At 41.0% G+C, this 26,873-nt stretch overlaps 2 protein-coding genes across 2 annotated transcripts in view; both read right to left on the bottom strand.

Moving 5' to 3' along the window:
• The window catches only part of LOC137181275 (zinc finger E-box-binding homeobox 2-like), a 35,146-nt gene extending 24,744 nt beyond the window's left edge, over positions 1 to 10,402 (bottom strand). Inside the window, exons 1-2 of the mRNA XM_067586858.1 lie at positions 10,294 to 10,402; positions 6,503 to 6,722 (exon numbers count right to left, since the gene is read on the bottom strand). Of these exons, the coding sequence (XP_067442959.1) occupies positions 6,503 to 6,563 (61 nt within the window). The 5' untranslated portion in view covers positions 6,564 to 6,722; positions 10,294 to 10,402. The remainder of the gene's footprint in view (positions 1 to 6,502; positions 6,723 to 10,293) is intronic.
• Positions 10,403 to 11,922: 1,520 nt separating this feature from the next.
• Positions 11,923 to 26,873, bottom strand: part of gli1 (GLI family zinc finger 1) — a 52,773-nt gene continuing 37,822 nt past the window's right edge. The window contains exons 2-13 of the mRNA XM_067586857.1: positions 24,941 to 25,050; positions 21,803 to 22,035; positions 21,103 to 21,201; positions 20,776 to 20,974; positions 20,071 to 20,239; positions 19,769 to 19,876; positions 19,096 to 19,236; positions 18,746 to 18,895; positions 18,166 to 18,330; positions 17,499 to 17,741; positions 16,912 to 17,233; positions 11,923 to 16,594 (exon numbers count right to left, since the gene is read on the bottom strand). Coding sequence (XP_067442958.1) covers positions 14,004 to 16,594; positions 16,912 to 17,233; positions 17,499 to 17,741; positions 18,166 to 18,330; positions 18,746 to 18,895; positions 19,096 to 19,236; positions 19,769 to 19,876; positions 20,071 to 20,239; positions 20,776 to 20,974; positions 21,103 to 21,201; positions 21,803 to 22,035; positions 24,941 to 25,011 — 4,491 coding nt within the window. The 5' untranslated portion in view covers positions 25,012 to 25,050 and the 3' untranslated portion in view covers positions 11,923 to 14,003. The remainder of the gene's footprint in view (positions 16,595 to 16,911; positions 17,234 to 17,498; positions 17,742 to 18,165; positions 18,331 to 18,745; positions 18,896 to 19,095; positions 19,237 to 19,768; positions 19,877 to 20,070; positions 20,240 to 20,775; positions 20,975 to 21,102; positions 21,202 to 21,802; positions 22,036 to 24,940; positions 25,051 to 26,873) is intronic.

The following is a 26,873-nucleotide window of genomic DNA, read 5'->3' as shown; positions in this document are numbered from 1 at the left end:
AACATTTGTGACCATGAACACAGCAAGCGCACATGAACATAAATTGTGCCTTATTATCTCTATGAAATGTACTGAAACGGATCTATATGTGGCACAAAAAGGCAATTTATTATTTTGGCCGGTAAAAAATATGCTTGGCTGGTGGATTTTTTCATCTACCAGTCCCCTCGGCAGGTGAGTCTAAAAGTTCATTTTGGTTCTGGAAACTCGTATTGTCCTTTTTTCACAATTTTCTGACATTTTATAGACTAATCAAATAATTGATGAACTTAAAAATAATCAGCAGATTAATAAATAACAAAAGAATAATTGTGAGTTGCAGCCCTAGTCTAGTTATTATATCAATTAACAGTTTCAATTGATTTTTTAGAAAATACACTATATTAATTCATAGTCAGCACCTTCCAGCTATCTACTGTTGCACCCATGATCTTAAGAAACAAGATGCCTATGCCAGAAATTTGATGGTACAGTTGATCAATTTAAGTTTTACAATATTTTTAGACCTCATGTATTGCAATGGTTGGTGTATGTGTTGCTAATGGTGAGTGAAAGACAGACGCACATGAGACAAAAAGTTTAAAATATACAAATATTTGGCTTAAAATGTTGAAAAATTTAAAAAAGAACTTACAGAGAGACACAAAGAGCGACAGAAAGGCGATGAGAAGCAAGTAAAAAAACTTGTTATTTCATCCTCTAATAAACTGGTGTATTAAACTGGTAAAACCACAAACAGCTCCTTTTCTAAAACCAGTAAGTGTGAGGTTTCTTGTCTCAAAGGTGATTGAGGCAGATCCTAAATGCCAGCCTGCTCCTGTCTCATACAAACCGTGTATCAAATTGTTCCTCTTTCAACCTGCTGCCTCGCTATATCTAGCTTGCCTGCTGACAAATACTGTCACACTCTCAGCCAGCTGAGTGGGTCTGCCTGCCTGCCAGGCTCCCCTCCTTGTCTCTTTTTCTGTCTCTCCTCTCTCTCTCTGCCACCCATCTGGGCCTTGTAATACATGACAGCTGAAGCAGGGTTTCCAAATTTAATTTGAGGTGTGATAAAACAGCACATATCTATAAATTGTGTGCAGAGAGCCTGCCTATCTGGATAGTTTTAACCTCTTTCTTCTGTCAAACATGTGCAGCATATCAAACACACAATATGCAGGCTGTCTGCACAAAAGGAAGATCCACAAATAGACTTAATGGTGAGGAGTCTTGCCAAAGCAATGACAAAGAAAGTACTAATAAAACTGCAAATGGAATATGTCAAGAATGAAAACGAATCAATTTGCAACATCAGACTATACAGCATGTAAACCTTTTCTATCAGATAAAACACCTTTGATGTGAAAATAGAAATCTCTACATGTGAGTGAGAAGTTGCAAAAAATATAGTGGGTGTTAAATGAGTGAAAAGCACGCACCTCATGTGCTCCGTGGCTATTAGCGTCATCGTAACAGTTAAAAAGAGTGTTATCCTTAGACACACAATGCTCATGGTTTCTAAGAAAGACATGTGTTAACTATTGTGCAGTTACAGTCTCTTCAGACCAACTGAGAAAAAACCTTTAGAACTACGCCAGAGTCGTGACTGATTGAATAAAAGTTTGATTAATTTCAAGGAGTTCGCATGGACTTAAAATATAAAACTGTATTTTGTTGCAATATGCAGAAATTGATGTGTCGATGGATATCTCGACAATTGAGATCCTATGATTCCAAATAGTCATGTGCAAATATAACAGAAAACCCCTTTGCGTGTATTAATTCTGCAATGGCACCGCAAATCTTTCCAAATAATTCCTCCTGGACTGGATCAACAGTGTGGCAGCCACGCGGCAGGAATGTACAGTAAGACATGGGACTGATTTGGTTACATCTGAAACATCAGAATGAGCAATAATTGAATAAACATGTGAAAAATACCAGAGGGACTCAATCAAGGGATTCCCCATTACTGCTGTGCAGATCTGGCATCAAACACACAGAGTTAGGATGGGAGAAATCTGTGACACTTGGATCTGTGGGAACACTGAGGAACAAATGAGGAAACACTTAGATTATCCCACATTCTGTCGCCCGTCCCGTCTCTTCTGTCTCTCCCCTCACGTCCCTCAACCCTTCCATGTCTTGTCTTCTCACGCTGAAAAGCTGTTTTCGCTGTCTCCAGCCCTGTCAACCCCATCAGCTCCCCACCTCTGTCATCCTCCTCTTCTTTCTTCCTCCTCTGTCCCTCCCACCCGCTGGTCCTGACGCCTGAGCTGAGCCCCTTGAAGAGTCCTGGTAATAAACTGTGGTGCCTGGGCTCTTCATTGCTGTCTCGCTCTCCCCACCCCTCATCCCAGAGCGCCGATTCATCTGCCGTTATAGTAGGCCCGGTCCAAAAGGCCCGGCCCCTCCACTCTGTACAGTACAAGCGCGTCAGTCTCTCTCATTCCAATGTTTTCCCCCTATTCTCTCTCTTTCTCTTTTTCCCTCTCTTTTTTGCTGCCCGAGTCCTTTGTGTACAGTGTGCTATGCTCACTGTGGCAGCACTGTGCCAGAAAAACCCACACAAACACACACACACATGTATGCACACACATACACAGTCACAGACACACAGCTGGGCCCCAGCTGCATACAAAGACTGGGGTTTGGAAATCAATGAAGGAGAAAGAAGAAAAGGGGAAAGGAGTTTAAATAAATTGGCACTTGAAAAAAGAAGAAAAACGAGAAAGAGGGAGTGAGGGAAACAGGGAGAGAGAACGCTCTCTCTTAAAAAGGCACATCAACTCAACAACATATGAGGTTTTTCGATGGACTAACAAAACATAAAGCGCAAGAGACTAAATATGTTTGTGAGGGCGCTCATGAAATGCAATCCTACGACTGATTCAAGAGAAAGGGTCTGAATGAGTCCGATCAGTTGTTCAGATGTCGTTCTGGAAAAGATGCCCGCTGAGTTTGCGGCAGGGGAAAGCCCACACATAACACAGCAAGACTTAAAATAAATGACAGCACTTGAAAATTTTAACCCAAAGGGTGTTGCCCTCAATTAACACCGCAAATGGATATTAAAGGTGTGTTCCAAAAATTCAAATAAACCTTAAGTGATTTTCTTCAGTTTTTTTTTTTTTTTTTTTTTTTTAATTTTTTTTAATAAATACAATTAATGGATAACAATGGCACACTTATTTTAGCTGAGAAAAAAAGGCATATCTTCTCTATCATTCCAAACTTATTTTCAAATTTTAGAGATTTTTAACTTATATAGTAGGGTCCAAAAGTCTGAGACCACTTTCCCATAAAGTGGTCTCAGACTTTTGGACCCTACTGTATATAATAAAGTGTTAGCTGTGGTATCCAAAAAAGTACTTTTTATAATTAAAACCTGTGTTTTGCATTATCTCTGTTAGGAGGAAAAAAAATCATTATCCTATCCAGGGGCTCCTTGCTTTCAGAAATCCTTGGTTTTACTGTGTATACAAGTCTGAAGGGAGGATGTTGAACTGTTAGCTATCAGTGCTCAGATAATTAATTCACACTCAAATCTCTCACTCGCAGCCAATAAGTACAGGCCATCATTTCGAATGAATATGTTTCCATCTTCAGCCCCAGGACTGTTACCAGGACTGCTTTCAATCTGGAACGAAGAGTAGTAATTTCCTCACATTGCTTGATATTGGTGAACATTGACAGTTTTATTGGATGAGACAGAGACATAATCAATAGGCGCCTTGGAGAGAGAAGAAAAGTCAGCCTATGTTTTTTTCTCTTTCTTCTGGTTTGGAAAAGATCCCCAAATCGCTGTCTTATGAGTCGGGCCTGCCAAATTCATTTGGTTTTATCAAGGACCTTTAACTCCCTACTCACTCAGCTGCCTCCAGCCCTCCACATTCCAAATCTTACACACAGCTTTAATACACACATTTGTATGCTGACATGAAGAAGTACATGTAGCAAGAGGACTCCGCAAACACGAACACCGACCTCGCCCATGCACTTTCGCATGTGTGACATGCACTTTTACTATGTATACACATGCCATTAGCACAGATATGCATGCAGACTAATTCATAGCATACAACAGAGAAAAAGCAGCCCACACTAATGTCCTAATTGATGATATATTGTAGATTGTATATTAAAGATAATGCTTAATATTCAACTTGACATTTACAACAGTTCTCTGATTTTTAGTTCATCAGTTTATTATCAGTTTCTTTTGCTATGCATTCACTTTTAAGACGCCTTCGCCTCTTCAAATCCCCCCATTACTCAGTATAACTGACTGGAAATTGACCAGAGGTGATGTTAATCTCTCCTCTGAGGTCAGTGCAGGAGTTGAAGGAACTGGACTGTTTATGCTATTAGCCTGATAAGTGACAGGTCCTTGTCAGTAAGTGTGCCTTTTTGCTGATAGCTTTCACGGTAGTGTGATGCTGTTGATTTGTGAAATAGAATGCAGTCGGTCGACAAACTGCTATGTGACAGTCAAAGGTGAGAGTGTGTGTGTGTGTGTGTGTGTGTGTACGCGTGCACACATGAGTACCCGTTAACGCTACGCATTCAGGGAGGATCTCACCCTGGTGACACTCCGCCGAGCTTCACACCTCTCTCAATAAAATGAGGAAACACTTAGAGCAAACTAATAAACTATATAAGTAAACAGACTCCTTACAGCAAATAGGTTTGTGGCGGTTGCATGTCAGATCAGAGACAAACAAGCACGCAGCATGGTTTGCAATTGCTCTCATGAACTTTTAGGGAGTTAAGAAGAAAGCCAGCAATGTGTCTGTGTATCCTCAGTGACAGCAAGATGAAGAAAAACCGTACTGACCAACTTAAATTATTTTTTTTTCTGGGTTTACATTTGCATTTGGGGTAATGGTTAGGTTGGTTAAGGATATTCCATAACTTTCACTGCATCACCTAACAACTTTGCATTTAATAGAGAGCCACTGACAAGACATTGGCTGACACACATCACGCATTGACCCCATTAAAATTAGAATAATTTAGAGTACGGTTTATTTAGGTTTAAGGGTTTATGGTTGGGTGTACTTTTGGGTTATTTAAAAGGGGGTTGCAAGTTAAATTTAGGGTTAGAGAAACATTTAATGTTGTGGATAATTTGAGAGTTTGGGGTTTTGGGTCAGAGAAGCAGGATTCGATTCTCACATAAACCTTCAGTCTCCATCAGAAGAATAGACATGTTTATATGTGTGTCCATGCACAGGTGTGTGTATCCTTGCTTGGGCTAGTGAGTTCAGAGCCACACACTTCAAAATAAGACACTACCTCACGCATGTAGAACAAAGTCTCAACAAAGTCTCTAAATTCAAGATACTATCTAGTCTACAGGCTCCTCTCAGCAGTGTTGTAGGAAGTGCTTTCAACAACTGATAACTGACATCATCTAAAGCTATATGGTCAACTGAAGCCTTCCACTTATTCTTGATAAGGTGAGTGATAGTCACATAGAAATTAGAGAAAGATTAAAAAGATGTATTATGTACTTTTATGGAAAGTATAGTAGATTTAATTGCATGTGCACATGGTAGGCTACGTAAAACAAATACATCATATTTTAATGCCTATTGTATTGTGTTTGATGGAAAAACTAGACACCATAAATGACTTATTACTTTTTATATATCTACATAATTTTGATACACTGAATAATGTTTACTATTTTATATTTATAAAATGATTATAAGATGTAAAGTAGCTTTATCAAACGTATGACATTGCAAAGAAAAGCCTCAGTTGCATAAGATCACACTAAAAATTCCACCTAAGCTCTTTTTTATAACACTTCTATGCAATCCACTTTCTATGGTAAAAAAAACTCCCGTTAAATACAGTTTCAAACTCGCGAAAATCTGATGTAAAATGCTAAATCACGTTGCGACGCATGTCATAGAATACAGATGACAAGGAAACAAGATCCTAGAAAGTTTCAGTCTCAGTGCAGGTTCGCTTTCAACAAGAACCGCAACAAAACTAAAAAGCCTGCCTTTAAGAGAGAGACGCATTGAAGCACAGCAACAATGAACCGTGAGACAAGATTAGTTAAAACAGTCAAAGTCTGACTCTGACTTGACTGGAAGTTTTTATGACAGTGTGGATCCTTCTAAATCTATGATTACTTTTGACTTAAAAAAAGAAACATTTTAAAATACATTACAGACTAAGAGTCGTGAGATTTCACAAAATAGCCGACGTGAAGCCACACGCTGCCTCGCACCTTTTACGTGCACAGGTATATTAATCCCAGTTGTTGGCAACCTGGTGAAAGTTGACTGCTCATCACTGCAAGTTATTCTGCAAGCCATAAATGCAAAAAAAAAAAGTCAAAGTGCAGTGCAGTAGATTGCTACACATGAATGATGCGGTGTTCAAAGTTTCTCTAGAAACTCCAGAAGACAATCAGCGCGGCTTCTGTCCTGCTGCAGCAACATCTGTCTGCATCATTTAACCAACTTATTAAAAACTTTCCAGCGCTGCGCGTTTTTCTTACCTCGGTTTCTCCTGGGGTTGGCTTGTTTCCTTCGTTTTCCCCGGCTTTCTTCTGTCATCATCACGCTTTTATGCCGTTTCAAAAAAGTTGTCCAGGGAGCGCTGCGACTGTGTGTGTTTGTGTCCTGAGTGCCTGCCTGAGAATGAATGGTGTTGAGGCATCGCCTTCGGTCACAGCGGGAGACTCAGACCTTGATGGGACTCCAAGCAGAGGCGACGAGCTGTGGGGAGGAGTGATGTCAGCAGCAGAGGTTGGCCCTGAGGTCAGTCTTGGCATCGTGAACGCACACCTTACTCATTTACTAAGTTAAGTTCTGTAAAGACTTTCTCATATAGCCTATACATGTTACAAACAGCACTTATATTTTGACATTGTAGCTATTGCCCCGATTTCACTGCATTGCGCCTCCTCTCCAATTCTCCAATGAGGGAATCCCAAGAGCGTCGATGTCCCAGCATGTTCTTGTTTTCTCCTACAAGCGGGAATACCCTATTCAACACAGTAACAACATTGTATCCAATACATAACTCTTCTTGCATGTGTCATCTAAACCGACAGACGAAATATGAAGTTCTCCCCCGCGTTTTTTTTTTTTTTTTTAGGTCTTCGTCATTATTGTGTAATTGTGATGCTATCGGAGCAGCATACTCCTTAACTTGAAACTGCGTCTCACTGCAGCTCCTCACACGGAGATTTTTTTAAAGGCTTGAATTTGCTCGAGGAGGTGCAAATGGGTTACCTGCAGCGGCTCATCTTGTTACATTTTCACAAAGAAGAGATTACACTAACAGCAGGTTAATGAGAACAGGTAGGCCTATATGCACCCCCTCTTCTCTCCACACCACCACCTCCCCTTCATGTTTTATGGCTTGACTGTTATGCACGTCGCACCTGCACTCAAGTACCCTGGAGTGGACCCCGTCCTGCGCCCTATTCACCCCTGGATGGCTGTAGGAAGTGGTGCATTGACAGTCTTTTGTGTTGCAACCTGGACCGTAATCTGTTTTGCAACTGAAAAAAACATCCGATATAAAACTCTAACGCAGCGTTCAGGACCCCCACCTTGGCTATTTCTAGAGCCCCCCCACCTGTTAGTAACTCTGCGAGATAATACGAGCGAGCCGGGCAGCTTTTCACTGCGCACAATGCGCCCTGCTAGAGTCTGTGCGCAGTAAACAAACTGAGACCTGACAGTGAAACCGATTAGATAAGTAAAAGACTGATTACCGAGAAGACGCGTTTCAGAGACAGATGATTCATAGAATTACTTAAATTCATTCACCAATATACAATGTTTTTATGTTAACTACGCCATCGAAGCATAAAGCATCATCCCAAAAATATTACAGCGATGCCATACAGGACTTCAATGAAAAAGTCCTTATAAATTGATTGCATAGTCCTAATATTATCAGACCAGTCCTAATGCATAGTAAGACCATCATAAAACACTGTTGAGTATCATTATTGAAGTGTGGCATATATTTTAAAAATAATATTTCAGTGTATAACTTTTAATCATGACACTATTACCCTTTATATAAAGCTATAACAATTATGAAATGATCTGATGTCCATCTTGTCACTTTTTCAACACTGTATGAGCTCAAGGTCACATTTTAAATAAGACCCTTTTCCCCCTACTTTATAAGCTCATGGTGAAAAACAGAAATGCATCCCCTTCCCTTCATTCTTTCATCCATCATGACCGCCTGGGGTTTGTCTGTTAATGGATTCTGGAAGAGAAAGCATCCTGAAGGTGGGGAGGGAGCGAAGGGTTGAAGAAAGAGAGGGACAGAAGGGTCATCACGGCCCTTTTGTGGAGGGATGGATAGAGGAGAGGGAGGAGAGAAAGAGGGAGGAGAGGAGGGGGCCATAAACTTTGCTACAGATGAGGGTCACAAAGGTGCAAGAGGTGCTTCAGAGGTCCTGGGAGCTGTTTCTCCGGTTATGTTCATCTGTTATGTCAGTACTCTCGTTCAGATTAAACGGAGACACAAATGTTTTTCAAAAAATAATTGCAAGTTTTTGTCAGGGGGCTAATTTGTGAAAACTTATACGGACAAATTCTTGTTGATTGTTATACTTACTCTGAAATTCAAAGCTATTGCAAAGTTATGTTTTTTTACTCTGCTTTAATAAAAAAAAAAAGGGTCAAACTGCACTTCCTTTACTGAGTTAAAACTGTTGAAGATAAAATAAATAAACCACTCACAGGATGGCTCTTTTAGTTTACTTTACATGCACCTACTGCAGTTTAATGCACCTCTGCAAGAGCACAAACACACACACGCACGCACGCACGCACGCACACACACACACACACACACACACACACACACAAGGAGGAGCATGGAGGAAGCAGTCCCACTGGGGTTTTGTCCCTGTCTGTGGTCTATGGGTTCAAAGCTTCTAGCATGGGGAGGAGAGCCCTTAAACAGCATATTAAGCAGGAGTTAATTATATGCCAACCTAAGTGACAAAGGAAAAGAAAAGCCTCCCTCTGAATGGCAAGACAAGAAAAGAGAAAAGTCATTATGCTGCCCTCTTCTTTGCATTTGAAAAACTCAGTTCTTATTTTGGCATTTCCATTTGTAACTCTACAGAAAAGTGGAGCTCACGTTGTGGAGAGTCGACAACACTAACTTTGCATGAGTGCTGTCAAACTTTTTTTTTTTTTTTTTAACATCAGAATGCAACGCAAACCTGTTCAAGAATAGTTTAAAAATGCATACATGCGCACAGGACTACTCGCTCTCTAATTTTCTTTAAAAGAAGCTATGGTCATTTTGCACAACAATCACTTTGGCCTGAAACAGAAGACAAGACAATGTTTCCAAAATGTCCACTTTGGGGAAAAGAATCATCTCATGAAGGTCACTGGGCAGTAGCTGTGAAATTTATGTCATTGTGTAAAACTAGGAGTTAGGTTACAGTCTAAATACTAAACAAACACAGCAAGCACAGTCAATGTTTGCATCAATAATTCCCCCATCAAAGCATATCTCTGCTTTTTGTTTTGTTTGTTTGTTTTGTGCATCCCATTGCAAGACCAAAAATTGTGAAGTTTGAATGTAGTTTCAAATGAGTGAGTAATGTGTTGTAAACATGTTGAGTAACTCACTCTGGCACATCAAAAGAATGAATTCTTCATATTTAACAGGCCTACAGTATTTCTATGCATATTTCTAAGCGTAACTTACAGCTCTAACTTTACTGTATTTGTTCCTCATGGGCTTCTGATATGTTTTCTAAATGTGTGCAATCATCAAGGAGCTGCAAATTGTTTTTTTTTTTCTTTAAAAAAACAATTTGAGTTGTTTTCCTTTCATGCCCTATCGACTGCTCCCTACTTGACCCCGCTGTGGAAATTCAGCTATTGTTTCAAATCACAAGTGGATATGCTAGATTGCAAATCAGTAGTGCGTCAGGAGAGCTTCCCCTCGCCTTGGAGCAAATGAGTCAACTTCAGCAACACTGCCAGGCTGTAGTGGCTGCCTTGAGTCTACTGTGCCATGCCACAACACCACAATGCCAATATAGTCTAAGCACACTGGGGCCCCTGAACCAAAATGAGCCAACACTGTAAAAAGTAATGGTAATGTTAGTTATCAATTTTAAAAATAGCACACCAAAAAGTTACTGTAAACCAGTTTTTCAAACACAGCAGATGAAATGACCGCTCTGGCAGTGGCTAATAGCTAAAGATACAGTAGAAGGGGGGAGAAGTCCGTTATTTTCTGCATTATAATATCCACAGGTAATCTATATTGGAGTTTATTATCACTTACCGTAGGCGTGTTCAAATCATAATGCAGTTTAAAAGTTGTATTTTGTTGGTTGGTGGGTCCGTTAGTGAGTGCAGTTAGCGAGCTAGCTGGCAAAATTGCACGTAGGACATTTACCGATGCGTTGCTATGGTTACCTGCAATTAAATATAGCCTGTGCACTGACTTGGAAAGGTGATTGGTGACCGGAGCTATGTTTTAATTGACAACTGCCAGCCAACACGTGAAAAATCGATATTTTCAGTGGCCATTTTTGATCTCCTGAAATCGCTTTAAATAAGTTTGTCAAGCCACCCTGGTGGTCTGGTCTTGACCCTTCATGGGGTCCCAAGAGGATGAGGGGAAGTAAATTGCTCCCATTACACAAAATTATAGGCTGTCTCTTTTTTCTGACTTTTTTCCCCTATTTTTTGTTTTTTCCTTGTGAAATACTGAACACAGAATGCGTGTAAAAATCCTTCAAATCAAACAATCTGAGGGGAAAACCGCTGTTTGGTTGAACAGCTCATAAGTCATGTCCACACCACCATATCCTGTGCTGTGGACTCACAAATAAACATGACTTCACATCAAGGGGTCACAAGCCAAAAGGGTTGGGAACCGCTGTGTACAGACAGTATCATGAGTACATTACTCACATCCCCCTCACAATTTCCCCATCACTCCTATGATGTCTTTTAAAGCGGCCATGTTGATGTCATGTTGATAATATTTTACAAGCTTACAAGATTTGTGTAGTTTTTCTTTCTTACAGCATTCAGCGGCCACGGTGCCAGTCCTGACCACAGAGAGCCCATCCAGGCACTGATGTCACCAAGAGCAGCCATATTTAGCATTCATTAACTGTTCTACTGCAGCAGCTCACAGGTCATAATAGGCTGCCGTGACAGGCAGGTCTGAACCATATTCATACAAAGGGGTTTATAATTAGCCTGTGGGAAAGCGATAAAAGAAAGGGTGACTTTGGATGAATGCCCTATGTTGGCAAGTTGGTTAGACTTTCACTAATTTGGGGGTAAAACTGTGTTGGAGCACAATTAGGCAGAATATAGATTAACCGCTTAAAGGGGTAATAAGCTATGTAGTATGTGCAGTATTCAATGGGCCTTCATTTGTAGTGAATGAAATAGAAACACAGTGGGCTTGTTCTCAGGCTCTACTGCACTCTATTGGAGGAAAGAAGTCATTGCATAAAACCACTGGGAATATAAACGTCCAGTCCAGCAGCCATTATAGTCTTTACCTGGAAACTTGTTTTGAGAAATTGTGACTGCTCATTCTAAAATTACAATTAAACATGAGTACCCTTGAAGTTTCATATGGGCAGACAGTTGTAAAAAAAAACAACACAGTAATATATCAACTTAAGACAAAGGACATGAAAAGGAAAGTTACACAAACATTCTGCATCCATCCCAAACTGAACATGTTTATTCATAAACTGGTAAAATATAGCACATTTGTATAAAAATGTAGAAAATTGTACACAAAATATAACACTTGGCTTTTGTCTATTATAGTTAATGCTACTATTATAGCTTTTTGTTGCTAAAGGGGATATTCTTTTGCCAGCAAAAAAGTCAGAATGTAGGATGACAGTTACAAAAAAAACCACACACACAAACACACACATAGAAGGCAACATACATAAAGTTCATTAATATAAAAAGATAATTTTATACAAAACATCTCATACATTCTAAAGAACAGCACTATCAGTCAATGTTCATGTCCTTATTGCTAGTATTAGTGTTGTGTTACAATAGACTATTTGTGCATCTTCTCAGTAATCTTTTAAGGTGTCTTTGGTAGGTTGTACACTTTTTAAAAAATGAGGAAATGTTCATTCCTGTTAATGCTTAGTTACACTTTGAAGTGACGCTACTGTTTCATTCTGAAAAGTCACAAAAAAATGCTTCAGCAATACTTTTATGTGGCCTTACGGGGTCTAGCTGTTCTCAGATGTGTTCTTAAATGATTATTTTAAAAATACTGTGATAAATCTTTATTGAAAATGAGGTTCATGTGAATAGTCATAAGAAACAGAGACCTTTCCACACAGTGCTGTAGTCAGTGCAAAGCCACAGTGTAAAATTAGTTCTCTCCTACCAAGAGCTGTAGCCTATTTCTGTATGATACAGCTCAATAATCAAAAAGTACCTCAGTGTACCTATACAATATGTATTTTACTACAGTGGTAGTGATTGATAAAATTCCCGCTTCTTGATCCCCTATCTTGAGTTAATAATGCTGAATTTTCCAGATAATTCCTCTTTGGGATTAGAACAGAAGTGCAGCAGCACTGTACTGTGAATGTACCTCAGTTTCACAAATATAGGCAACTACTACTGGTTTGTTAACAGATACATACTAGCTGACTCAGGTTTTATTAAAAAATGACCATCATCCTCAGCTGAGTCATGTACGAGTCATAGGTTGGGTTAATGTGGAGCAAAGACATTATCTTGACTATATCAGACACAATGTGAAGGGGGTGGATGCACACAAATTATGTTTGAGCTCTACTCTTTATCCCCCAATGTATGTACCTTAGAAAGAGCCACGCACTTTCTATTTTACAGTTATAAACACCACTGAAAAAAAAAGTACACAGCTGCTTTAGGAACACTTACAGTAAACATGTGGAGTGCAAACTCTCTGTCTGGAAAGGCAATTACAACATACATGTAATTTGAACACCAAAGGTTCAAACACCAACAAGTCCTGAGTGTCTGTGTGTAGGCTATGTTTGTGTGCATTTGTGCATGCTGTGTGGAAATACTGATATGCCACTGGTACAGAGTGTGTTGTTCATGACAAGGAAGAAATCCCTAGCAATACAGATTAATATTTAGTAGCACCGAGAAATTAATTCTCAATCACTAAAAGCACATCTTTAGTCTTCACTCAACTCTTCGAACAAGTATCTCACTACCTCCCGTCTGAACATTGGCCTTCAGAATCAAAGCAGTCTATCACAGGACAGAAGAGGATCTATCCACTGTCCCATTGTCATATACACAACATATATAAATGTATATAAAACTTATTTACATGTATCCTTCTCTGCTCCACTGTTGCCACAGCCCTATGTGACTGGAATGCCTGTTTGGAAAAAGTTCATTATCAGTTTCATATCAGGCATATATCTCTATGTCTTACAGTAAGGCACAGAAAAATACCAAGTACAAAGGCAGCGAGGGAACAATACAGCGAGGGAGGTTGATTAGGCACCTTTGGTTTTAAGGTTTTGGGTAGGGATTCTTACAATTTCTAAACCTTGGATGGAACCATATTACTAGCTTAATGTCAACCTGGAACCCAAACAAGTTACAACATATCATTATTCCTGTTGCATTGGCATCCAGTAGGAACAGACCCATTGCCACTTACAGGTCCTGGCTCACTCTTTGAGAAAAGAGTTTATGTGTGGGGTTTACATGTAAAGGCTTATGGGGTTGTATAAAACAGCCCTGACTAATGATCCATTACACGAAATGTTCCATTCAAAAGTTTGTCTATCTTACCTGAATTGAACTTGCATGTAATGAATACTGGGCAGTCATCATAAACAACAGGACTTAGAACCCCAGGCTGGTTACCTCTGGCTATTGGGCTACATATAATTCCATGTGGTATCTCAAAACATTAAGAACTTGCCAAGGCCTCTATTTGATTGTTAGTGTGGAAAAAAGCTGCCCCAGAGTCTTCCTCTAAGACAGTGTGTTCAGGTATTTATTCTCCCCAGCCAGTGAGGTAAGCATGGACGTCATGTCACCAACAGCCATGTTGGACAGGCCAGAGCCGCCAGCTAGGCTGACAGAAGTCTGGGGGGTGGTGAGGCGGGACAAGGCCTGGGAGGAAGACCCTGGCTGACCCTGAAGGGGATTGTTGACTGGGCTGAATGAGGAAGACTCTGCATCATCGATGATAGAGGTGAAGTCTATGCGAGCATTGTCCAGATCCAGGTTTTCTAAGGCATTGGAGATGGGGCCAGACTCAGGATAGGGAGCCAGGGGGGCAGGCTTTGTGCCACCTGTTGGGTCTAGGTTTGACCCCATACTATGCTGCTGGCTGAGACAAGGCCCGTTCTGGGGGTCCATGTGATTCTCCATATCCATGTTGATCTGACCCGAGTAGTACATGTTGTTGTTATTGGAGGGAGAGAACATTTCATGCTGTGGGTGCTGTGGATGTTGGACTGGAGGCAGTCGGACCCCTCGTCTGGGGCTGGAAGTGGAGTGGACAGGGCTGAGGTGGGGTGGGCTGCCCAAGTAGCCTCCTCCTACCTGTGACAGGCTGTTCTGGCGACTGAGAGGTTTCCGTCCCTGAGGGGGCCTGGGGACCACAATCTCCTGACTATAGCATGAGCCTTGGAGACCCGTCAGCTGCTGGTCTTTAGGTGTTACGGTGCTGGGCCCTCGACTATGGGCCTGGGGACTCATGACCAGGTTCTGGTTGGGGTAGGAAGGATATGGTTGGCCGGAGTAAAGGTTCTGGTTTTGGTGCTGTGGACTGTGCTGCATCATTGCTGTCTGGCCAGTCATATCCATATTATCAGAAAGAGGAGGAGGTTTTATTCCACTCTGCTGCTGCTGTTGTTGCTGTTCTTGTTGCTGCTCCCACATGAGTGCTTGCTGGGACTGAACATAGTTCCTCACCATCATCTCCTTTACCTGCATCATGGGGGTTTCTGACCTCTGCCCATCAGACAGTGCCGAGCCAGCGCAGCCCAAACTCAAGCCCCCTCCACTAGGGAAGGAGTTCTGGTTCTGTCCTTGAAAGTCACAGCTGGGATTGTTTGAGTTCCTCATCATAACCTGGCTTGTCTGTTGTGGGAAGCCCTGAGACTGCTGGAGGAGCAACCGCTGCTGTTGGAGCTTAGCACTTTGACAGGCGTCCCCACCTCCCATCCCAGGGTGGAATTGCTGCTCAGGCTTGATAGTGAGTTTGTGGGTTCCATCCGGACTGTTATAGAGGCCTGTCTGATTGTTGAAGTGGGCCTGTGTCTGCTGAGGCTGCATGTTAGGGTCTGCATACTGTATCCCTCGCTGGTTCTGGAGAGCATGGCTGGAAGTTTGGACCTGGCTGTGGGTATCACTCCAAGGGCCTGTACCAGCTCCAGCATCACCACCCTGGCCTAAGCTAGGGTAATGGGGACCCGAGGGACTGAGCTGGCAGGTGCTCATACTGTACTCAGCCTGTTGGAGAAGTGTATTAGACATGCCCTCTGGGTGAATAGGCCTTGCTTGGCCCATTGGATTTCCACCAGCCCTGGAAGCGACTTCCCCTCCCTGGTTCTGGTAGTGCCCCTGCATGTAACCTTGGTCTGGGCAGCCCAGAGAGTCATGGCTAGGAGACAGCTGGTTTGAAAGAGGTCCTCCACCTCCCCCTCCAAGGGTCTGATGCTGTTGCTGTTGCTGGTATCCCATGAAACTCCTCTCACCGGGGAGCATCATCATGGAACGGTCTCTGGCATCCACAGGGGCAAGTTGGGGCTCCATACCCATAGCCTCCATCATTACATTCTCTGTGATGCTAGGTGGCCGAGGGGAGTACATATGGCGGGCAAGACTGGTGTCAGAGCCACGGTGTTGCAATGCATTCCTTCGGCCCATCATGGCTACATTATTCAGGCTATTGAAGCGCTTAGGGAGAGCTTGTGGATCTACTGCTGATCGCACTGGGTCACTGGCTCGCCTGCTGTTGTTACCCGGAGCCTGGTGAGGGTAGATAACACCTGTACCATACTCTGTGTTGGCACTGTGTCTACGTGGACCACCTTGCTGAAGGAAAGCAGGCAGAGGCTGCCCCTGGTACTCGCTCAAAATACCTCCTCTTCTGCCTGGAGTGCCTGGCTGCTCCATATTGGGTAAAGGAGTGGGTGGTGGTCCCCCAGTTGCTGCTGCATATTTTGCCTTTAGACTGTATTGCTGGGCAGGTGTTAAATTAGGAAGACCTGGCAATCCTCCTCCAGGACAGGGAGGTCCTCTGCGATTGGTCTCAGGAGAGAGGGTGTCTCCCCCACCCTGATCTGGACCTAGGAGGTGGCATCCTCCCCCTCCAGCTCCTCCCATTTGTGAGACCTCACTGGAGCGCCGGCTGGACAGGTAAGGAGACACCATAGAGGACCGACGGCTCACAGTATAGGCAGAGCTGAGACTGCTGGTGCCACTTCCTCTCCTGTCATTAGAATTGCAGCCAATCGAAGTTCCACCTCCTAACTCATGGTTGGACAGCTCCATAACACGTCGATTTGAGAGGAGTGGAGAGGGTGCACACATTCCCATAGTCTCCCCTGAACCTGAAAATGTACATTCAAGGAGAAACAGTTCAGAAATAGTTACTAACCAAGAATGTTTATTTTGATTTGTATGTCTAATTTTTTATTTTTTTTTTAAATTTTTTTATTTTAGAGAATTATAATGTCCCATACAAAAAATCCCTAAAACTAAACTCCAGTTATAGATCAGAAATAATGCATGTTGTAACAATGCAATTAGCCATTGTAAAAGAACTGGCTCATATTTCATCAGTAGGCATACTTTAAGCATACTTCAACATAAACCAATACAAGCTAAGAATATGCCCATAATTACGGTGTGTATATATAGAACATACCAGGAAGTGCAGGTAGCTTGTTGTTGACACAGCGGCTAGGAGGGGTTGGTCTGCGGATTTGCTTCAGCTTGTCAATCTTCAGGTTCTCCAGCCTCTTCAGAGCCTGGGCTGACATTCCCAGTGGTCCTCCTACACTTACTGGCTCCCCTCCTCCTCCTCCTCCTCCTCCAACTGTTACTCCATCCTCTAGTGCTGTGAGATCTTCAAGACTGCCTGCTGCATTTAGGTTCATCTCCACCCCGCTGTCATTGTTGTTGGTGCTCCCCAGTGGAGAACGTTCGCTACTGCAGGATGACTGACCACCAGGACTTGGCTGGGATTTCTGAAAGAAGCATAATGTCATGTCATGTCATGTCATGTCATGTAATGTCATGTATACCTCATATTAATGACAACCATTTTACAATGGCAGAATTGTTAAGTATATGTGATTTATACCTAAGGGAGCTCAAAAAAACTATAGATGTGGTGATCATTAGTTCATGTTTTCTGCTGTTTGATTATACTGACAATATTCAAACATTGCACTGGTGTTAGTTTTAATATTCAAAAGCCCTTGCAAGCCATCAGTAAAATGTATCACTCACCAGAGCAGTCTCAGGAGCCAACAGTTTGCAGTCCTCTCTGCGTGTTTCTTCTTTCTCCAGCAGCAGTTCAGAGTTCTGGCCTCCAGGGGTCATAGCTGAGCCAGGTGGTCGAGGTCCTGTGTCTCCTCGATGTTTCTTGGTGATGTGGGCCTCAGGGCCGTGCACTGTCTTCACGTGTTTACGCAGAGAGCTTGGATCTGTATACCGCTTAGTGCAGCCAGGGATCTTACATACATAAGGTTTCTGTAAAGGAGCAAAGCGACAGTGAATACACAAAATCTTATAGACAGGCTTGCATACCAAAATTTACTGCAATTATTTATTCCAGCTCAGAGTGTCTCATGTATGCTGTAGTTCATCAGTCAAGGCCAAACACAAACTACTGTCAATGTATTTTTTCATTATGGAGATCAAAAATATTTGTAGAATTGTGAATTTATACAAGACTCCAATATTAACTTTAATTATTTTTTAAAAATATTTTTATATTAACTTTTTGGATAAAAAAATCTTATCTATTTGGCTTGGCAAGAGAAAGTATGGTATGCTACAGTATTGCTGTTAATAATGTACAAAGCCAGGAAAACAAATTAATTTAGCTGTCAAAGTATTGTTCACACTCAGACTGGATCAACTTGTCCTTTTTCAGTGGTGTACACTGCAGTACCTCATTGGAGTGAGTCCGGTTCTGGTGCTTGGCCCGGTCTGAAGCATTGGAGAAGGCCTTGTTGCAGCCTTCATGTTCACACACGTACGGTTTCTCCCCAGTGTGAGAACGCAAGTGGGTCTTTAAATTCTCCAGGCGAGAATAGGCCTTATTACAGCCTTCAAACTAAAACAGAAATATAAATATTGGTTTTGTAACAACAGCCAAGTGGCAATAAAGAGAAAACCTTCCAATAGTCTTCATGAATAGACAATTTATTCTGAATTAAGAATGTCTTTTCTCAATCTTGCATTGATGATCTGAAGTGTCATACTGATGCTACAATAAAGAAATGTCTGACTAAACACAAAACATTTTACAGTAGAGGCAGTTGAATATTTTATAGTTGACTTTATAAGTAATCTTATGTTGTAGCATGTTATGATGACACAGGATGTAAAATGTAACAGTGTAAATGGCAGCTGTCAAGCTTTTGGCAATTTATAGCTTGCATGTGTAAAAATCTAGATGAAAGAGAGAAAAACAGAAACAGGGGAAGAGAAAACGACAGAATCAAGACAAAGATGAAATCTACACTCACAGTGCACTTGTGTGGCTTCTCTCCTGTGTGTCTGCGCATATGAACCACCAGCATATACTGGGCTTTGAAAGGCCTCTGCTCTCGAGAGCACTCCTGCCAGTGACACACAAACTCCTTCTTCTCTCCGTGGATGTGCTCATTGTTAATGTGCTGCAGATTTAACAGTTAAGACCCATTAAGAATCAAAGTCATATGCTGTAGATACTTCTGCTAATATGCTTCAAGAAGAGAGGATTAAGGATATGAAAACATAACCTTGGAATTGCTTAAGCACACTTCATCTTACTCTATTTTTTCAGATTTTTTTGTCTCTCCCCTCTAAAGTATGTATCTGTTGATTTTTCTCTTACATGAACAAGTTGGTCTTGTGTGTCAAATTCCTTGTTGCAGCTCTCCCAGTGGCAATTGGTTTCGTAGACAGCCTCTGGTTCAGGTTTCCCGTCCTCCTTGTCCAAGTCATCTCTGCCATCCAGTAGACCCAGGAGAGGGTCCTGATGACACGTGTGCACACAAAAAAAGCTGAATTGCTGAAGTTTTAAAAAATTGTGTACAAACAGATATTACATTTTATCCTCTGCATTTAACTTAACTAGTATAGGGCCACATTTTCCTTATAGGTTTATTTATAAAGCACTTATTTATAAAGCACCTTTCAAAAGCAGACATCACAAATAAAAAAAGCAAATTAGATATCAGCCAGCTATCATCTGTTACTGATTTGATGTAGGTTCCTTTCTTTGCGTATTGTGACATTTTTGGTGCGAACAAGCTCATGTTTTAAAACATTAATCACTTGCGATACACTAGGCTTTCAAAAACCCAGTCAAACATATTTACCAAGAACAACTTGCTTGACCTCCACTCACTATGCTTGACTCCATTTCACTTTGACTTACAAATTCAGGCAAATGCTTTTTTTAAGTTCCTGCATGAGTATTAGAGAAATCTAAGGCTGAAACTAAAATGTAAATGTGTGCCAGTAAAAAGTACTTGCAGATGGTGAGAATAAGACAATTACTGTACCTGAGTGCCAGTGGAAGAAGGGCTGGCCACATCTCCCTCTGACCTCTCCTCCAGGCTCTTCACATTCATGCCATCCATCACACCTCCCAGCCCCGGCTCTGTCTTCAGCTATAAAAGAATACACACATAATATTTCCTCAGTTTTTTCAATCTCTCGAATCTGTTTCTGTCTCTCAAAGTCATTTAATTCTCTCTGTCATAGATCTTACATAGCTTCGTATTCCTATTCCCATCTCCCAACTATCCTCTCCCAACTGAATTGCTCTGAGCGATTTGTAAAGTGAGCGAGCGAGTAGTCTTACGTGGCCATGCTTGGGCGGAGCGTGGAGCCGAGGATTATGGGGAGGTAAGCGGGAAGCTTGGCAGGGACCTGGTGTGTGTCCACCCATAGGTGTACCCCCACCTCCTCCATACATGGAGACCTGTGGCCTGGATTGGCAGTTTATATTGCTGGAATAGCCCAAGGACGGACTGCAGAGTAACAGAAGAAACAATAAAATGACAACTCTAGAAGAACAAAGATTGATGGATGTATAAGAATCAGAGTCCACTTTGCAGAAATATTGAAATATGGAGGTGAACGTGGACACTAGTCATGGGGCAAATCAATATTTGCTTAGTATTGTTTTTGTCTTTCTCTCAATACCAGAATGTGTACATTTCTGGTCAACTTTTTCTCAAACAATTTGAATATTGTATTATTTTCCTTTTATTATTCAAACCCATTTGCCTCAGTGTATGTGTCTCCCTGTGTGTAAATAGATGGTGTTTAAAAATAGAAGACTCATCAAGGTTAGGTGACAATTGTTGGTGTGGGAATGTGACCAAATGAAGGGAGAGGAATATTCCGCAAACTTTTTGCCTCAAAGCAAAGCATTGCATACAGTAAGGCTATTTTAAAAACAGGGAATGTGCAGCAAATCTACTTTGAATCCAATACCTTGAATATTAGACCTTACTAGTGTAATGTATTTTTTGGCTCAGCATAAAATAGAGAAATATCTAACCTCATGGCGCTCACAGAGAGATGGCCATAAGAACTGGCCCCATTGGGGTTGCAGCGAGAGTTGACAAAGGCCACCAGGGAGTTGGGTGAGGTCCGGATGACTGTCTGCAGATCTACACTGGCATCAGACAGAGGAGAGATGGACAGAGCTCTCTTTTTGCTCAGCTTCAGCATGGAACGAGGTGTAGAGAACCTTGAGCCTGAAAGGAAACAGAAGGAGCCAAGCAGGACAGTTATCTTTGGTGACAAAATTTTTTAGAGACGATATTTATATTTAAAGGAAACAGTGAGAACTACTTTTGGAGCCAAGCTTTGAGTGTTTCCTTACCGTCACCTGAGCCAATCTGATCAGAGCCTGACTGAACCTGGCAGAAGTTGTGGTGAGAGGACATCATGTTGTTCTGGTTACAGTAGGGGGTGCTGTTGCCTGTTAAGACATTACCGGTTGACAGGAACATTGAAACATGCAACATTAACATTTCTGATGTAGTGAAGTAGACAAATGGTTTCTAGGTAAATGTAGCTCAGTGTGCACATGTTCAAAATCTCAACTACATCATCATCAAATTGACATGCAGTCTTCTGTACAGTGCTGATTGGTTGAGCAGGAAAGAACTTGCATCAAGCTTAGACAAATAACAATTATGTCATTTGAAGTTTTGGATACAACTGCAATGGTCACTTGTACAATTGTTTGTGAAATGATAAGTAAGAAAGAGAGACTCTTCAATTTATAGAGGAAATAAGCCAAAATAGTGGGAACAATGGATGGAATGATGGACATTTGGGTCTGTTTCTTTAAAAACTCTAGTTCATCTAAGGTTAACTGAGTAATTTGGACATTCAATAGTTCAAACTGCTGATTTTCTGCAATTCCACACAGTACAATCAGCCATCTGGTGACTGCCGATCTTTCTTATAGCAGAAATCTGGGGAGTTTCTGCTTCTTACTCTGTCTCTCAGGTGTTTTAAGACCAAATCAGTAGCAGCTGTGAGATTAAGAAGATGTAAAAGATACTCTGACTCACCCTCTGTGGGCGGCATGCCCCTGTGGCCCATCATACTATGTGGCGGAGGGGCCTGAGGGGGCCTCATATACTGATCCAAGCAGTGGCCAATCCCCTGTCCTGATCCTGATCCATGAGTCATACTTGGAGTCATGGGATTATACATAGCTCTGCAGTCCTGAGGAGGGCCGTTGAGGGGCGGGGCACGCAGCGAGGACACATCACTGTATGGAGACTGGTCTGATGGGACTAGGCTGTGAATATGAAAGGAACACAGTTATAAATTATATGAGAAATAATCCTGAATTAATGTGCACAACGGCCAGTGTGACAATTCACAATCGAAGTTGTAAACATAGTAGAATATCATGCATTTGATAACTTTTTTGTGTTCTGTAAATGTCAAAGTATGAGAGAAGTAGTCACTGTTCAAAATACAAGCACATCTTTGTTAACCAGGTGCTTAGCCCAAAAAAATGATAATTGTAATTTCTGCAGGTTTGCAAGTTCTTAAGTGCTCTCATTAAAAATGCTCTCTTTAAAATTTCTATAACTGCAGTGAGACCTGGATTTCTGCACCTTCAGAATATCTGTGTGATTAAAATAGAAACTGTTCCTGAGCTGGTAAGTTGAGTACCATCCCTGCTTTCTAGTGAGGGGCTTCTGTGATTTCTGGTTGAGTGTTGGTAAAAAGAGTGACATGAGAACAGTAGTTGTGGTTGTAATGAAGCAAGTTCAGAGAAAAAGTGTCCAAGATATAAAGAAATGGTTTAACATTTTGGGGAAATACGCTTATTCGATTTCTTTTTGTGAGTGAAATGAGAAGATCAATGTCAATCTTAGCATAATGACTGGTAACAGCCGGCCTGGTTCTGTCTAAAGTAAAAGAAATATGCCCACCAACACTTTTTAAAACTCACTTATTGACCAAGTCAATAAAGAGTCAATTTGGGCATCAAAACATTGTATGTTTTCTAATGTAATAAAAAATTTATTTTAAATGGAGCCTTCAACAATGTTGTGAGTCATTAAGAGGCAGAAAGCATCAGAGAAGGACATATATTCACCGGTGGTAGGTGAGTATCAGGGCCCAAAAATTACATGAAATAAATAAATAAGCACAATAACTAACAAATAAACCTTTTTTTTTATTTATTTCTTTATTTCATCTTTATTTGTTTATTTATTACAAAAAATGAATAAATGATTGAATAATTTTGTTTTGTTTCCTGTGTGACTTTTGGGTCCTGATAGGCGAGAAAACATTATGCTAATTGGAAAACTTCTATAGGCATTTATAGTAACTAACTAGTAAGAAGAATTAGTACACAGCCTGGAAAGAAGCACTGCCTGAAGAGTTGAACTCCGGGATTAAAAATCCCAATGCATCTCCACGCTAATCTGTTGTGATGTCTCCTTCTCACCACTAGATGGCGTATGGTCATTATCTTGGTCTACACTGTGGAAATTTACTCATCTGGGTTTTCCCCTTCCCAACTAGAGAAGGGGAGCTTCACTGGAACTTTCCAGCCTTCTTGTGAATTTCAATGTATTCTCTGACCTTTCTTCAGTCTCACTGGTTAGTTTAAAATCTGACTCTCCTGTTCTTTTCCTCTCTCTCTTTGTCCGTCTTGCTTCTCTCCGAAAGGGGCAGACTTCATCTATCCACCTTCTCCTAAGTCGTCCTTTCAGTTCTTTAATTCTTTCACCACAACGTGTATTCCACACAGGAGCTTAATCTGTCCTCTCTAATCCACTGTGCTGGTTCCCCCCGAATTTACCTCCCTCCCATTCTCACTCTTTTTCTCCCTTTCTCTTCTCCCATTCATTCCTTCTGTTCAACTTCTCTGTTTCTCCCTCTCTCTTGCTCTCTCTACCCCCTCTGTCCCTTTCTATCTCCTCTTCCTTTCTCCTTTCTCCTCCTCCTCCTCCTCTTCTTCTCCTCTTTCTCTGTCCTGCCCAGCCACCTTTCTCTCTAACTCTCTGTTTCTCCCTCACTCTGGGTAACCTGAGCGGGGCGCGAGGCAGTCATGCAGAGCGCAGCGGGGCCTGGTCAGCCTGTAATTAGCAGCTGTCAGAGAGAGGCCGAGTCCACCCGCAACCTGGGTGGCATGAGGAAGGGAGAGGGTGGGGGGATGGGGGGGGTGAGGGGCTGAGCTAGCACTGTGTCCACAACAATTGCAGCGAGACCTGGGTTTCTGCACCCTCAGAATATCTGTGTGATTAAAATAGAAACTGTTCCTGAGCTGTTAAAATGAGTATCATCCCTGCTTTCTCGTGAGGGGCTTCTGTGATTTCTGGTTGTGATTTCTGGTTTTGGTTGTCGGTAAAAAGAGTGACATGAGAAGAGTAGTTGTGGTTGGTCCAAGATTTAAAGAAATGGTTCAACATTTTGGGGAAATATGCTTATTTGCTTTCTTTTTCGGTGAGATGAGAAGATCAATGTCAATCTTAGCATAACAACTGGTAACAGCTGGCATGGTTCTGTCTAAAGTAAAAAAAAAAAAAAAAAAAAAAAATCTTATTGATCTAATTATGCTCCTAAATGCCAAAAATACTTTTTGGGGTAAAAGAGCCGCCATTACGTTTCTTTAACAACTGTAAAAGAACATATGTATCTTGGTCACAAAACGTGGCTAAAAAGTTAAGGGATGTTATGTTTATTAAATATAATATTGTCTTACATATTGCTTTAGATTAGATTCTATTGACTCTAAAATATTATTAGTATTGGCCTAAAAACTCCAGCATTGGTTATGATCTACATGAACAGTAACTCCCCTGAAATCACAAATTTTCTTTTTTACATTTTTATTGTGGTATGGGTTAAACAAACAAGATATAGCATGTCAGCTTTAGAGTTGTTGGTAGGAGTGTTTTCTAATGTTTGGACAAAGCAAGGCCTCTGCTTCCAGTCTTTATACTAAGCTAGACATTCTAGCTCTATTCTTGATGCACAAACATGAGAGTGGTGTCGACCTTCTCATCTTATTCTCGGAAAGAAAACAAATAGGCATGTTTCCCAAAATGTTGAACTATTCCTTTAAGTTTTTCTTATGTATAATATCTTATGTAAATAACTGTGGAATTCACTATGATAAATAGATGTTAAAATGCAGCTACAGAGTAGGACATAGCGCATGCTAACTGCTGTCTTACCCTCTGGAGGGGTGGCTGGGTGAGGTCTCATAGTGATACAGCCCCTGGTGTGGCTGCATGTCCACTGGCATTGGAGCTCCGAGACCTACTGCTCCCCTTACACCCTAGACCTGACACACAAAGACAAGGACATGGTTAGGGAGAGGAAAGAGAGGAAAACCAAACAAACCCAACCCAACCAAACTAAACTAAACTACACCAGAAAGAAAAAGGCAAATACACAAAAACAATTGTGGTTGGGGAAAAAAGAATACGTAGGATGTTAATAACAGACCAAACCAAACCAAGCAAAACAATTCAAGGGCAAAATAAGATCTCTCTAAAAGACTTGGCTCATACTTATTTTAAACAGTGCTGGTACAAAGTACTGAATCCATCACTTAAGTAAAAGTAGAAATGTAAAAATAACAACAGGAATAAAATTAAGCACACTATAAAAATGCTCTATTAAGAGTAATAATCATGTTTTCAAACTTTTACTTCAGTAGAGAAAGTTATAAGTGAAATGTTTTACATATTTACATATTGTAGATGGTCCAGGCAGTGATACCTGCTTCAGTCCATCATATATGATTTGATCAGTTTATGTTTTGAATATAAAATCTTAACTTAAATTTCTGTTTTTAATGTTAATTTCAGAAAGTGCACTGTCTTCACCTGAGGTGTCTCTATAGGTTGCAGAGACTTTAAAGTGTGATGATACTGATGTGCCCTGACACACTCCTACAGATTAGACAAAACCCTGTGACACAAGCAGTGGGTTTGACTGTAATCTCTCTTCTCTAAACAGAGTTGTGCACCTCAAACGCTGCTGACAGACACCGAAAACCTGCCACACTTTCCCATCCTGGAAAGTAGCGATTGAAATGGAAAAGACGTACCAGAAGAGAAAACCTGGGTTTTGCCTTAAAGCTTAAAAGACAAGTAGTTGAGGGTTGCTAGCAACACAAACAGAGAAGAACAGAGCAGCCTTTTGTATGAAACTCATATTGAGATGGTATCTTTCAGCAGGAGTGTATGTGTAAGGTAATTCTAGCTGAGAGATCTTGGGAGCAAGCACCTGCTCATTACATCCAACCACATCAGTGCAGGTACTAATAGTAAGAACTGTGGGCTCTTACATGCTTACAATAATTATGACAAAAATAATTACTGCACACACTGATGTCATAGATACCACAGATGGAGAAAAGCCAAAACAATGTGTTCATATAAATATTGATTTTTGTAAATTAAATTAAAATAATCCAACTAAATTAAACATATACTGCATTCCCATAGGTGTTTGATGCATTAAAACCTGACAGAATCATATATGTCCACTGATGTTTTTTTTTTAACTCTTAATTGCTAAATATGTTTGTATGAATGTGTTTTTATTTTCTTTGACGGATGAATTACAAGAGTTTACAAGACTTCTCAATGAAAAAGTATACTATGAACTATAGAATATGCTTTGGATAGAGTTCATTTGCAGGACATGTGGGTTGAGAAGTTTGGTACACTATGCACTAATCTGTAAAGAAAAGATACAGATCAAAACACCTTCACTGCTTGCCAAAAGTTATCGCCCCACGCCCTTAAAACAAGGTCTAACAAGAAGTCAGTTCTTCAGACTGAATTTGTCACACCACAGAGGATTTTATTGACAAATTGGTAGATATCAAACAAAGGTTAATAGAGCCTCATAGACTGGGGCTCTATTATTAAAAAACATTGGCACATATTATCATCAGATCCAGCAATGTCCATAGATTTGAAAGAAGCACTATTAATAGTCTATTGAAGAGGACATAATCTCAGAGATAGTCTTGTACATGCTAATGTAAAATCTGTAAAAATGAGCACACAGGCCTTGTTAAAAACCTCTTCCAAATGGGTGTTACTAATGCAGAGGATGTGCTCAAAGTAATAATATGGTCAAATATAACTA

This window comes from Thunnus thynnus, chromosome 4, assembly GCF_963924715.1.
Source record: "Thunnus thynnus chromosome 4, fThuThy2.1, whole genome shotgun sequence".
Lineage (NCBI taxonomy): Eukaryota > Metazoa > Chordata > Actinopteri > Scombriformes > Scombridae > Thunnus > Thunnus thynnus.
The sequence above is the reverse complement of the archived record's forward strand: the minus strand, read 5'-3'. Positions and strand labels throughout refer to the sequence as shown.